The sequence below is a fragment of the Pseudorasbora parva genome, chromosome 25, assembly GCF_024679245.1.
Source record: "Pseudorasbora parva isolate DD20220531a chromosome 25, ASM2467924v1, whole genome shotgun sequence".
Classification (NCBI taxonomy): domain Eukaryota; kingdom Metazoa; phylum Chordata; class Actinopteri; order Cypriniformes; family Gobionidae; genus Pseudorasbora; species Pseudorasbora parva.
In genome coordinates, this window is record NC_090196.1 from 15,483,508 (window position 1) to 15,496,429 (window position 12,922).

General features: G+C 38.2%; 1 protein-coding gene and 1 long non-coding RNA gene across 2 annotated transcripts in view; both read right to left on the reverse strand.

Moving 5' to 3' along the window:
• Positions 1-12,922, reverse strand: part of LOC137064339 (uncharacterized) — an 80,073-nt gene that overhangs the window by 30,936 nt on the left and 36,215 nt on the right. The window lies entirely within an intron of this gene.
• On the reverse strand, positions 6,449-8,686 carry foxb1a (forkhead box B1a). The gene has a single exon (XM_067436899.1). It carries the CDS (start codon positions 8,172-8,174, stop codon positions 7,281-7,283), a length of 894 nt encoding a protein of 297 aa, XP_067293000.1. The 5' UTR covers positions 8,175-8,686; the 3' UTR covers positions 6,449-7,280.

A 12,922-nucleotide genomic window follows, 5' to 3' on the forward strand; every position in this document is an offset into this window, starting at 1 on the left:
AGCGTGATGAATAGGAGGAGGAAAAACTCACGCTGGGCTCTGTCTGAACCTGCACAGCCCTGCAGAGTCTAGAGGCTTCGGCGTGCCTTCACTCAGTAACAGAGGCTTGGCTTTTTGTTAGATGTGCGAAGTGTCAGAACATATGTTAATTTATGGGTTTTCTTATTGAACATGGGAACAACAATCCTCAAAGCGCTTCAAAACATCTGAGGATTCAATGTGGAGTCCTGCAGAAAACTAACCTACAGCTAATATTGCAACATTTCACAGAGGATATAATTAATATCACCATGAGGTGACACTCTGTGATAAATTAGGCAGCGAATTCAAACAAATGTGCTTTGAGACGGCTGTTCTGTTGACCTCCTGAACTGGTAAGACAGGTGAAAGTAGAGACCTTTAAAAAACGAAGATCCCGGCTAATGGTTCCTGTTATCACCTTCCTGAGACAATACACATCCTTATCTTGAATAACAATTAGGAACTCTTTTACTGCTCCTGCTATGCTAAGTTAGCCCGCATTAACACTAACAGGGAGGAAATGCGTTTAACATCTTAATAAGTTAAGAGACCAGGTGCATCTGAATGAGAAGACTGAAGATAATATTTGTCACGATTGTAAAAACTTGGCTAATAATGCTTTAGATCATGGAAAAACATTAAATAAATCAACATGAGAGCAAAATATTTGACCACTAAATGCTGCCACTGAGATAGAGATCAGACAGACAGACAGACAGAAGATAGACAGACAGACAGACAGACAGAAGATAGACAGACAGACAGACAGACAGACAGACAGAAGATAGATAGACAGACAGACAGACAGACAGACAGACATAGATAGACAGACAGACAGACAGACAGACAGACAGACAGACAGACAGACAGAAGATAGACAGACAGACAGACAGAAGATAGACAGACAGACAGACAGACAGACAGACAGAAGACAGACAGACAGACAGACAGACAGACAGACAGAAGATGGATGGATGGATGGATGGATGGATGGATGGATGGATGGATGGATGGATGGATGGATGGATGGATGGATGGATGGATGGATGGATGGATGGGTGGATGGATGGATGGATGGATGGATGGATAGATAGATAGATAGACAGACAGACAGACAGATAGTTAGACAGACAGATAGTTAGTTAGACAGGCAGACAGACAGACAGACAGACAAACAGAAGACAGACAGACAGACAGATAGATAGATAGATAGATAGATAGATAGATAGATAGATAGATAGATAGATAGATAGATAGATAGATAGATAGATAGATAGATAGATAGATAGATAGATAGATAGATAGACAGACAGACAGACAGACAGACAGACAGACAGATAGTTAGACAGACAGACAGACAGACAGACAAACAGAAGATAGATAGATAGATAGATAGATAGATAGATAGATAGATAGATAGATAGATAGATAGATAGATAGATAGATAGATAGATAGATAGATAGATAGATAGATAGATAGATAGATACACAGACAGACAGACAAGATAGATAGATAGTTAGACAGAGACTGACAGATATTAATGTTGGAGTTCTTTTGTATCATATTTTCTTCAGTTGCATTATAAATGTTTGCTTTTCTCTGTAATTCTCCAGGAATCCAGTCCTGCCCCGCACTCAGCTCAGAGTAGAAAATGTGCGACGCCTCCCACTGACATAATTTGTTTCACAGTTACTGCCCACCAGCATGAATCAGATGTTGACATTCTAATTTCATGCACACAAGGGTGTTCAACCCCAACCCCACTGTCTCTGGTGTCCATCGTACCTGGAAACAAGCGTCTGAGACCAGCCTGGCCGTCCCTGGAGGGTCCACTGAGTCTCTGAAGCCTGTGCTATAATGACGTTATTTACATGTACCCAAAGTAAAGATATATGGCAGTGACATCAGACTGGATTATGAGTCAAATCTGTTGCATGGCAGATGTGTAAAGGACCAACATATTGCTGTAAAACATATTTATTTATGTATGTATTAATTTATTCATAATGCAACTTAATTTTGTTTTTATTTAGGCTACATAACAGAGTTAGCTTTGTTTATGCAATAATATTATTTATGAAATATTATTTATTTATTTGCATCCAATGATGCTATTATTAGTATGCAATTGTATTTATTTATACAAAGGATTTCCATGTTTTTATCCATTTATTGATTGTTTAAATCTAATGCTATTTATTTATTTAATGATGTAGTTTTATTTATAAAAGTGTCCGCACTATTAATTAATTAATGGAATATTATTTATTTCAATTATACTATTTTTATTTACTATGCAATTTTATTTATTTACACAACAGAGTGATTTATTTATGCAATAATCATATATTTATATCAAACGATGTTATTTTTATGCACTTTTTTTATATGAGGTCACGAATAAAGTATTTATTTAAATATTTATGTATTTATCAATGCAATGTTATTGATTTATTATGTTAATCTATGTTACTTATTTATAATGCAATTGTATTGATTGATTGATTGATTTACACAGCAGAGTTCACGTTATTTATTGATTTAATTTTTTATAAATAATTTATTTTATGCCTTCTAGCACCTCCACTAACAACGGGTCAGGAGAGGCATGCCTACCTCAGTTAGTACGTTTTGCTAAGCATGCACAGAGTGCATAAATATATTTGTTTATCGCAGTTGTTTTAGTAAAAATCAACGTGGCTGCAAAGTAGAAAGAAAAATAGCCATCAGCAAAGCATAAACACACATCCGTTCCTCCTTCATCGGTGCGGTTTGTCACATTTGCAGAGTAAACTGGATGCAACTTTTGCTTAGCGTCGATTAATTTTTACGCTTTTACAAACAGCTTCTTGACAGCCCATAATATGAGTGGAGAGCGGAGCTCAACCAAACCCTGGCCTCATTCTGTCAGTGCAGACCTTCGGAGAACTCCAGGTAAGAAAGAAGCTATTGCAGATGAGACTTTTAACGGTGAAGAAGAAAGAGTGTTTCTAACGCAAGTTTGTGTGAAGAAGTTACAAGAAGACTTGATTTGATTTACAACCTGTCAGTTTAACCCCTTGTGTTATCGAACGGTTGGTTTAACGAACGGTATATTTAATGAACCGTTAATGAACCGTTTGCCCTCAAACCATATATCTAACACCGTGTTTACTCGTTACCTTTGCCGTCTGAGACCAAGTTAGCTTCTCATCCGGCAAAACAAATGAAGCCGTTCGAGTTCAGCGAAAGCCAAGAATCAACCAAAGTTCTGTCAAACGGATTTGACTTACTGCTCGACAATAAACAACCGTCCACTGTCCATTTCATCTCTCCGCTGGAGGTTAAGTCGAGTTTATTACCGACGCCTCGGTCGGCTTGCATTAAGCAAATCATAAATTACGCATGCTAATTACCTTGGGCTCCCACTGTAATGAATTCTTTTAATTAAACCAGCACATTGTGGTTTTGCGTGCAGGCTCGCCCTATATTTTATCCCCCCTGCCTAGGATGACCTTCTTCTTCTAGGAGTGGATCATGTAGTGGATGGATCGTTTTGTCTTTGCTTACACAACAGAGTTCACGTTGGTGTTAATGAACAGAGAAAGCCCACTCAAAGACAACTGAGGCCTTCGTTATTACGAGCCCTGAAATCACAACAAGCTAACACTCCCGCCGCTCGCCGGCATTTAATGACTTTGCCTGACTGCTGATTTGAAGAGGGCAGACAAACGAGAGTTGAGAGATGTGGAACATTATGGAAATGAAGACTGCATCAGACAGAAAACATCGCAAGTTGTGCGTCGTGTGAATAAAACGCTTTGTGAAAGGTAAAGGTACTGGGACCGTTTCAACCCATGTTTGGGTCAAATATGGACAAACCAAAATGTCATTAAAAAATTGAAACCAACAGTTGGGGTTGTCCGTATTTTACCCAAACATGGGTTGAAACAACACAGCATTTTTATAGTTATTAGGCTATCTGTCATTGCCAATAAAATAATAATTGTATGTTATTAAGAAAAATAAAAAATCACTCTAAACATGCTGGGTGGTTTCATCCCATATTTTGGTCAAATATAGACCAACCCTAAAATGTAGGCCTATTTAAAAAATTAAACCAACAGTTGGGGCTGCCCATATTTGACCCAAACATGAGTTGAAACAACCCAGCATTTTTAGTTATTATTTGTCATATGGCCAATAACATTTTCAAAAACATAACTTTTTCAACCCAAATATGGACAAACTCAACAGTTGGTTTAGTGTTTTAAATACATTTAGTTTGTCCATATTTTACCCAAACATGTGTTAAAACAACCCAGCTTTTTTCTTTTCTTTTTTGAGAGATTAGAAGTTAATTAAGTATGATTTGGAATTATATTAGTAACTTGTTTAGCAGTCCTAGCCATAAGTTGTTTTTTTTCTAAAAAATATATAAATAAATAAATAAATAAATAAAGTTCCACAGGTTATTAATAAAACTGTAAAATAAATCGAAAAGTGAATTAAATAAATAAAAGACAAAATACATTTGCTTCAGTAAAGTGTCTATTATTTATCTTTTTAAATGTCTGTTGATTTATACCTTTCGTCTTGTTTTATGAAATTAATAATAATAATTATTTAAATATATATACATATATAGCATTTTAGTTACATCTATAAAACATCTATATATCTTGTTTTTAAATAAAGCGAGTAAATACAATTAAAAGTTTATTTTAGGTCAGTAAATGTATTTTAGATCTGTAAAACATATGTTTTTTCTTTTATTTATATTCCTGGTTTAAAGTAAATACTTTTTCTTCTTTTTAAAAACTAAACATACACTTCTGTCGGTATGATAACCTAGAGTAAACATCAGTGCAACACAATGTCAAACTCCGAAAAGAAAAGTAAAAAGAAAAGAAAAGCAAAAAAGGGGAAGAGTGGAAAAAAAAACTTGCAGTGTTGTGCAAACAGTCTCTCAGGGGGAGGGGTTGGATTTAAATTCCAAAGGGGTCTCAGAACTCGTTTCCTAGTCCCCCAGTCAGCTATGTGTTTGTGAGAAATCGGCCTTTTTGTCTTTCTGAAAAAAGACTAAATCTACATCGGTGGCCCAGTCTAAGTTTGCAATTCTTTGCACTTTCTATTCAAGTGAATGAGGGTGAATGAAGTGGCCAGGGACCCTTTATTTGATCAGCTCAATTGCATAAAGTGACGGAATTCTAATGTATTTGCTTAATATCCCGGAGAAAGCTGTTGCTCTCTATGCGGGGACGCAAACAATGCACCTGTTTCTCGCATTCTGACCGCGACACATCCTTTATCAATGGACCCCCCATTAAATCTGAGCGTTAAAAAGGGGGGACATGTTGATATCATAGGGTTAAAAAAAATCTCAGGCAAATAACAATGGAAAAAAAAAACATAGATATGAAGTGCAATTTTAAGGTAAAGTGTCACCGATTTTTGTTTGGTAAAAAAAAAACATATTACAAATTTTTCTTATTGTTAAACCAAATTAGATAAATTGTGGTTCAGAGAACATAATATTTTGAGTTTCTTTCGAATAAACCAATGTCCTTCATTGTATGTGAACTTAAAATTTGAAGGCAACTTACTTTTTTAAGTTAAACCAACTTAACCAATTTAAGTTTTTTTTATTATATTATATATATATATATATATATATATATATATATATATATATATATATATATATATATATATATATATATATATATATATATATAGGAAAAATATAAACCCATGCATCAACCCATGTATGTTTGTGACAAATATGGACAATCCCAACTACTGCTGAGTTTAAAAAAAATAATTTTAAAATTTAAACCAATGGATGGGTTTGTCTATATTTGACCCAAACATACCCAACATTTTTTTAGAGTGTAAAATAAATAGTAAGGAAACAAAATGCATCTGGTGCAAATCGCTCAGAATGAAACAATATTTATATTGCAGAAATGTAGCTATTATTTCAGTCCTCGGGTACTGAAATGTACGTTTAAAACTGGACGTGCTGAAGTGAGTGTCCGTGCTGATGAATGAGTCCGCTTGTGTGTGCTGTGACTGCGGCACAGTAACTTCATGCATCCTAATCAACAGCTTCATTCATTTATTCCATTCCGTCGCTTGTGCTATTCCTCGAAGAAAAGCGCTAAACCCTGAGCCGAAGAGCGATTTTATACCGATAAAGATTATGCTATGATAAATAAAAAGACAATAAAGAAAATATAGTCTTGGTTAACAGTAAATGAAAAGTTAACATTTACACCTGCACACGTTTGCAGTGTAGCTATTAATTATAGTGTTCGTATTTCAGCATTATTCTCTAATAATAACAACATTAGGCCTATAATATTTGTTTCCACATATGAGTGTGCATGAGTAGTCCGTGTGAAGAAAGAGAAAAGCGAAATACACAAACTGATACAAGAGCAATTTAAGTTTACACCATTTTAATGAAAAAATATTCTGATGACCAAGTTTATAATTTAATGCAGACGTTTTGCACATCTTTTAAAAGCACGCATGCTCGCAGCAAAACAACACAAAGTCTGAAAAAGGCATGCTTTATATCTGAACAAAAAGTACAAATGTACGGCATTTAATACACATGGTCACCACGGCTTTAAATTAAACGCTCACAAAACATTTCCTGCAAAATAGAATGTAAAACATCTAACTAAAAAGTGCATTTGACACAATATCACTTATTTGCAATTATTTACATATTTACTTGATGATGCTTTAAAACGAACCTTTTCAAGTCTGCCATAATGTGTGTGTGTGTGTGTGTTTTAGATCAAGTAGGATAGTATTTGGTTTGCAGACTGAGACAAGTTAGGGAGTTAGTTGCATGACTACATCAAAGTAGTGAGCAGTTCCCAACTTATGGATATTCTTTTTCAGCGCTATGACAATTAATAGGCGATACGTTGTAAAACGACGAGCACTTGCCTTGTGCGATTGAAACACGAAGCAGATCGCAGTGCTTGGATTTTTGTCAGCAGTCAACCCATTCGAATAAACACATAAATTCTGGATATTTAAAATGTAAAAACTCTCCATTTTACAATATGATATCCGTGTCGATCCATGTGAGTGGACTCATCGAAAGCAACACTTAAAATCTCAACACATATACACATAAATTAACATCACTGCAACATAGATAGCTCTTGCCTTGATTGTATAGCCAGTGTTTTTTTTTTTCAAGGTCTGTCTTTAAAATTCAACTTTGGAGTACAGGTGTAGGCCCAGTTCGCAGGTGTCAGTGCACAGCGACCGACTGCAGCGTCGCGGGACCCGTCAGAGTCTCGCTCGGGGTGGCTGGGCTGCTTTGGCTGGTCGCTGTCTGCGGGGACGTCGGGCTCAGCGACTGGGGAGAGTTCGACAGGAAAGCGGGGATGTGGTGAGGCAACGCCGCCGGGGTGGGCTTGATCGGGACGGGGATCGCCGGTAAGGTCTGTCCGCCGTGGCAGAGCGACTTGATGGGCACGCCGTAGGCACTGTAATCGCCGCTGGTCATGGAGATGGGCGCCGCGCTGTCCATCACGCTAGTGCTGTACATATGGGGCCAGGCTGTGGTCAGCTGGTTGTGCAGGGGGTACCCAGAGAACGCCAGCCCCCCTGGCACTTTGTACTCTCGGGCGATGATGTTCTCGATGGCGAACGGGTGCTTGAACGTGGACGGCTGGGACACTCCCAGGTTGTAGCTGGACATCTGGGGGAGGTGGGTGCCCAGGGCGCTGAGCCGGATCTTGGCGTGCTGCTGGAGGTAGTGGGCAGCGTCCGAGGGCTTGCTGGGTGCCAGGTGCTCTGATGTCATCATCACCTTGAAACGTTTGCGGCGTCGCAGGAAACTTCCGTTCTCGAACATGTCGCCGCAGTTGGGATGGAGCGCCCAGAAGCTGCCCTTGCCGGGCTGGTCCGGGCGCCGGGGGATTTTAATGAAGCAGTCGTTGAAGGAGAGGTTGTGGCGCAGGGAGTTCTGCCAGCGCTGGGTGTTTTCCCGGTAGTAAGGAAAGCGATCCATGATAAACTTGTAGATCTCGCTGAGAGGAAGCATCTTCTCCGGACAACTCTGGATGGCCATCGCGGTGAGGGAAATGTAGGAGTACGGCGGCTTCTGGTCGCTGTAAGTGTTTCTCCCGGGTCTAGGCATCCTGTCCAAATACTGTGTTGGAATTCAGCTGGAAGTCTGTCTGCAAGTAGGCAAGTTTTTTTCTTTCTTTAAATAGAGCAGAGACCCGTCCTGCAAGTTCACTTCTCTGGAGCTGTGAACTCAAGAAACGAGCAGAAGAAGAAGTAGGGCTTCCTTCTTCCCAGGCCAGCTTGAATAGACCAGATCCTTGCGCGCTCTCTCTCTCCCACTTACTTGATAAGACTAAGAGCTAAGTGGCTGCCTCCATGTCCTTCCTCTAACCATCTGATAGTTTTATGTGGCGACATGGGCAGAAAAGACCCCTGTAGAGGCGCTTCATTAATGTGCCACTTCTTTGCTATCACATGACAATCGCCTTGGGAGGAGGGGGGCTGGGAGAAAGGCATAATCTGGTTTCATTTACACCTATTTACATGGACACCTTGGGCCAATAGAAATCATTTCCATTTGAAGACAGAGCAAAGGGGTGAAAAGGCTCGGCAACCGGAATTGAACTGCGATGGCACCCGGTAACAGTGTGTGAAGGTATGTGTGTGAACCTTTCTGCGCGCTTCGTAGGGTGCTTGGTCTACAATTCACACGTACAAATGGAGCTACTGAGCAATGGGATGTTTGACATGGAAATTGGCTGGAACTTGCATGCAGTTTGCATTGTATCGTCACAGTTACTTTTTGCTTGTCTTGCTGTCATGACACAGTTCGTATGACTTTAGCCTGCTTTGTTATGCCTCCTTAGAGCGAAAATGTCAATTGCATCCCAACGTAAACACGCGGAGGGCAAATTAAACCGTGTAGCGACATATTTTTTCCACATGACTAACCAGAGCGCCTCGTTATTATAATGAGCCAAGGGAGTCATACATGTGTCATTTAGCCCATAAGCATATGTTTATTAGCATCTGGAAAATGTTTCACGCATGGTATTTTAGTCAGGCGATATATATTTTAATAAATCGCGATAACGCTTTAATTATAATTACACTAAACCTGAAACGTAAGTTCAGTTGCTGCCTTTAATTTTATTAATGACATTTTCAACCTGCGCCGATTATTTTATTTCATGACCGTCTTGATTTTTAAATTCGAACAGTCTGGGAGAAATGGTATTAATTATTGTGACAAATTTAATGGATGGAAACAAAAATGGCATAATGATGAAAACATATAGGCTAAGCTGCAATTAATAACAATGACAATGCGTGCTTACTAAATAATTACACATAGTTCATTAGTATTACACGGTGCTTACTTATGCAAATACACATTAACACTGCAGTGTTAAGAGTGAAGAAATCATCAAAGCACATTTTTGCAAATGATTAATATTCGCTTCATTTTAGATGTAGCCAAAGATCTCATTATTGCGGGTTTAAATGCGCGAGCACATCCTACAATATTAACGGCAATACTTGAGAAACCTCTTCACAAAGCCGACGACAGGATAAATATAAAAAGACACGACCTATGTACAGATTAAGGCTTCCGACATATGCTAATATAACAAATATTTTTGCTTAAAAAATAAAATGATGTTTTTTCTAAAGTACGTGACCTGCAGGTTACATAAGAAACTGTGCAAACATTTAAACTAAACAAACAAAATGAAGAAGAAGAAAAAAAACCTTCTTGAAATGAAACTTCATAATGCCAGGCGGGCTTTTGTGCTCATGTAAAGCAAACTGAAAAGTACTTCAGATATGCAAATAAAGCCTTCAGAGTGGCCTTGTGAAAACTGTATAAAATATCCATAAGTCAATTATATGAATGTGAAAACCAAATGGAAGCCTATTTTGAGCAATGGCCATTCAAGCTTTTTTTTCAGAGCTCACCAAGGGCCACCTTTCCGCTTGGCGAGTTTGCAATGCGATGGACCACACACGAGCTCGCGGATTTGCTCATAATTTATGCAAATTTTCCACCATAAATCCACCAATGAGACCCCTGACTGCTCTGACGGATCGCGAATAGAATCCGCCATACAAGTGATTAGAAGCAATACGCATTGTTTATTTTGATGCCTGTTTGGAAGATGCAGGAGGGAAGAGGTCTGTATCTAAACCGCGGGGGGGAAAAGGCAGCTAATATTTACAAAACAGGAGGAAAGTACCAAGCAAAGCGTTATAGTTTCCTTGGTTGCCACACAATCACCGTCACAGAAACACTTTCTTTCCAAGCTAGGAAGTCATGCAGCTTCTCGCCGCGCCATGAAGTACTTCTTTTAACTTGTCATTCCTCTGCTTGTGTATTGACAGAAAAGGGCCAAAGGATTCCAATTTTCCAGGCTTCTTTCACATGAAGTTTTCCAGAGTTCTTCTGTGGCAACGTCGAGGCTGTGTGACAGAGCAAGTATTCTTCAATGGCGCGACACCTTCCGCGCGAGAGAGGGAGAGTTTGTGTTTGTATGTGTATCTACCGCTCATAAAAACCCATTTATTTCTCTGCCCAAATGTTTACCCAGACTAGAAACAATAAGAAAACAACTATGTGACTTTCAAGTGTTCAAGGAAAGAAAGGAGGCACTCGAAAAGGCGTAAAAATAACAAATGCAACGTTTTTGTTTTTTTAAATCGCTAGGATACCTCTGAATAATGTAAATGAACAACATGTGTTTTTTAACTTGTGTATGTGCTACATGAGTTTTATATGCACATATTTGTCGGTTATAAATTAAAAATTTAGAAAACTACAACGTATCTCAATTACAATTTGTGTTTCGTGTGAATAAACGATTTGTGAAAGGTAAAGGTGCTGGGATTGTCTCTCTAGAACTCAAAAAAAAAAAAAAAATTGCTGGGTTGTTTCAATCCATTTTTGGGTCAAACATGGACATTCAAAACATGGAAATCAGCTTTGTCCAACTTCACGATAATCCTGTTACGAGGACAATGATGGGTTAAACAACAATATGGAAAAAAAAAAAAAAAAAATGTAATTTAAAAACCCAGCATTTTGGGGTTTGTCCAAAATTGACCCAAACATGGTTTGAAACAACCCAGCATTTTTAGCGATTTGAAAATATTACGTTCTTAATACAATAAAATTACACTATGCTATTGGTCATGACAGATAATAACTAAAAATGCTGACTTGTTTTTCAACCCATGTTTGGGTCCAATATGAACACATCCAACCGTTGGCTTTACATTGAATTTAATGTAATTTAAATTATATTTTTGGGTTTGTCCATAGTGTTGTTTAACCCTTGCACGAACACCATTAGAAAACATGTACATTTATTAGGCATGTTTTATTTTCTGGTGATAAATTACACTTGCTATCCATATGTCCTTGTTTGTTACATAATGACAGTAAATTATGCATAATTACATGCAGCTAACCCTCAACCAAACTCTAATCCAACCAGTAAGTACGTGTTGTTAATTAATACTCAATACTTAAATAGATAACACGGCAACAAAATAAAGTGTAACCGTATGCCATTTATCATTTTAAAAATTTGAATTGAAATTATTGAACCAATAATAGGCTACAATATAATTTATATCATTAAATTGTACACACATATTGAACAAATACGTAAACGTGCTGGTCATTTTCTTACACACTATCCAATTTTCCTTGGGTGTACTGTAAAGCGTTCCCAGATCTTTTAATTACACGTGTACCGTGTCAAATATATTTCCAATATTATGCAAATGAGCCCAGTCGCCCGCGAGCTGCTCCGCTGATCCTACAGACACGCAGGCAAATGTTTTCACAGTTAATCACGCGCACAATGGCACAGTATCAACCTGTGATGAGGGACCACCCAACTCATTGCACTTTTTTTTCTTTTTCTTTCATTTTTGCGGGATAAAGTTTCCGGCAGCTGTCATGGAAATCAGCTTTGTCCTTAACTTAACGGTTAACCAATGTGACGAGGACGAGCAGCGCGTATTTGTTCGCTGAAGATTTGCTGCTTTTTCTTCCCTCCAGTCCCGCGCGCTATGCTCGAATGGCGCGCTGCAAATGCCACCACGATTCTTGAATGGCTCGAGTCCCTGCAGCAGTAGATCAACTGTATAATGTGCGAGTGAGTTTGGTCATTTGTACAAGCTGAACAAAGGTTGGTCTAAGCCAAATTGCATTGCACTTGTGAACCGGGGGCTCTAGTCTTAAGTATCTTTTACAGCTGGAGGGACCGAGAACAATTTTGTGTGCGTCTGAAAAAGGCAGAAAAACAAAGGCACTTTCTGAAGCATCTTAAAGTAGAGTAGTGAGGCGTGACATTCCCAGGGCGATGGGACACAAAGGCTGAGGTCACGCGGATGAAAAAGAGAATCAAACAGCCACTTTCACACGTCTGCCCTCCGCCACACAATAGGAAACAAATGTTGTTAAAAGAGGATCGATGCCATTCATTGTAAGGCAGCGAATGATAGCAAAACAATATTGTCAAACTGAATCAACTTTGGGATATGCTGCCACCCAGGAAAAAAAGGAGGGACAGGGGGATAAATATTCGCTCTGCCTTTTACACCCATGCAAGGAGTGAAATAGACGCGAAATTGTAATAAAAATAAAAATAACCAATATTTAAATATCAAGTGGTGTATCCATCAAAAAAGCAAACAAACAAAAACACGTACAAAATTATATATTTATATTTATATATATATATATATATATATATATATATATATATATATATATATATATATATATATATAGTTTGTGTTTTTGTATGTTTGCTTTTATATTAGTGCTGTCAAATCGATTAATCGCGATTAGTCACATCCAAAATAAGT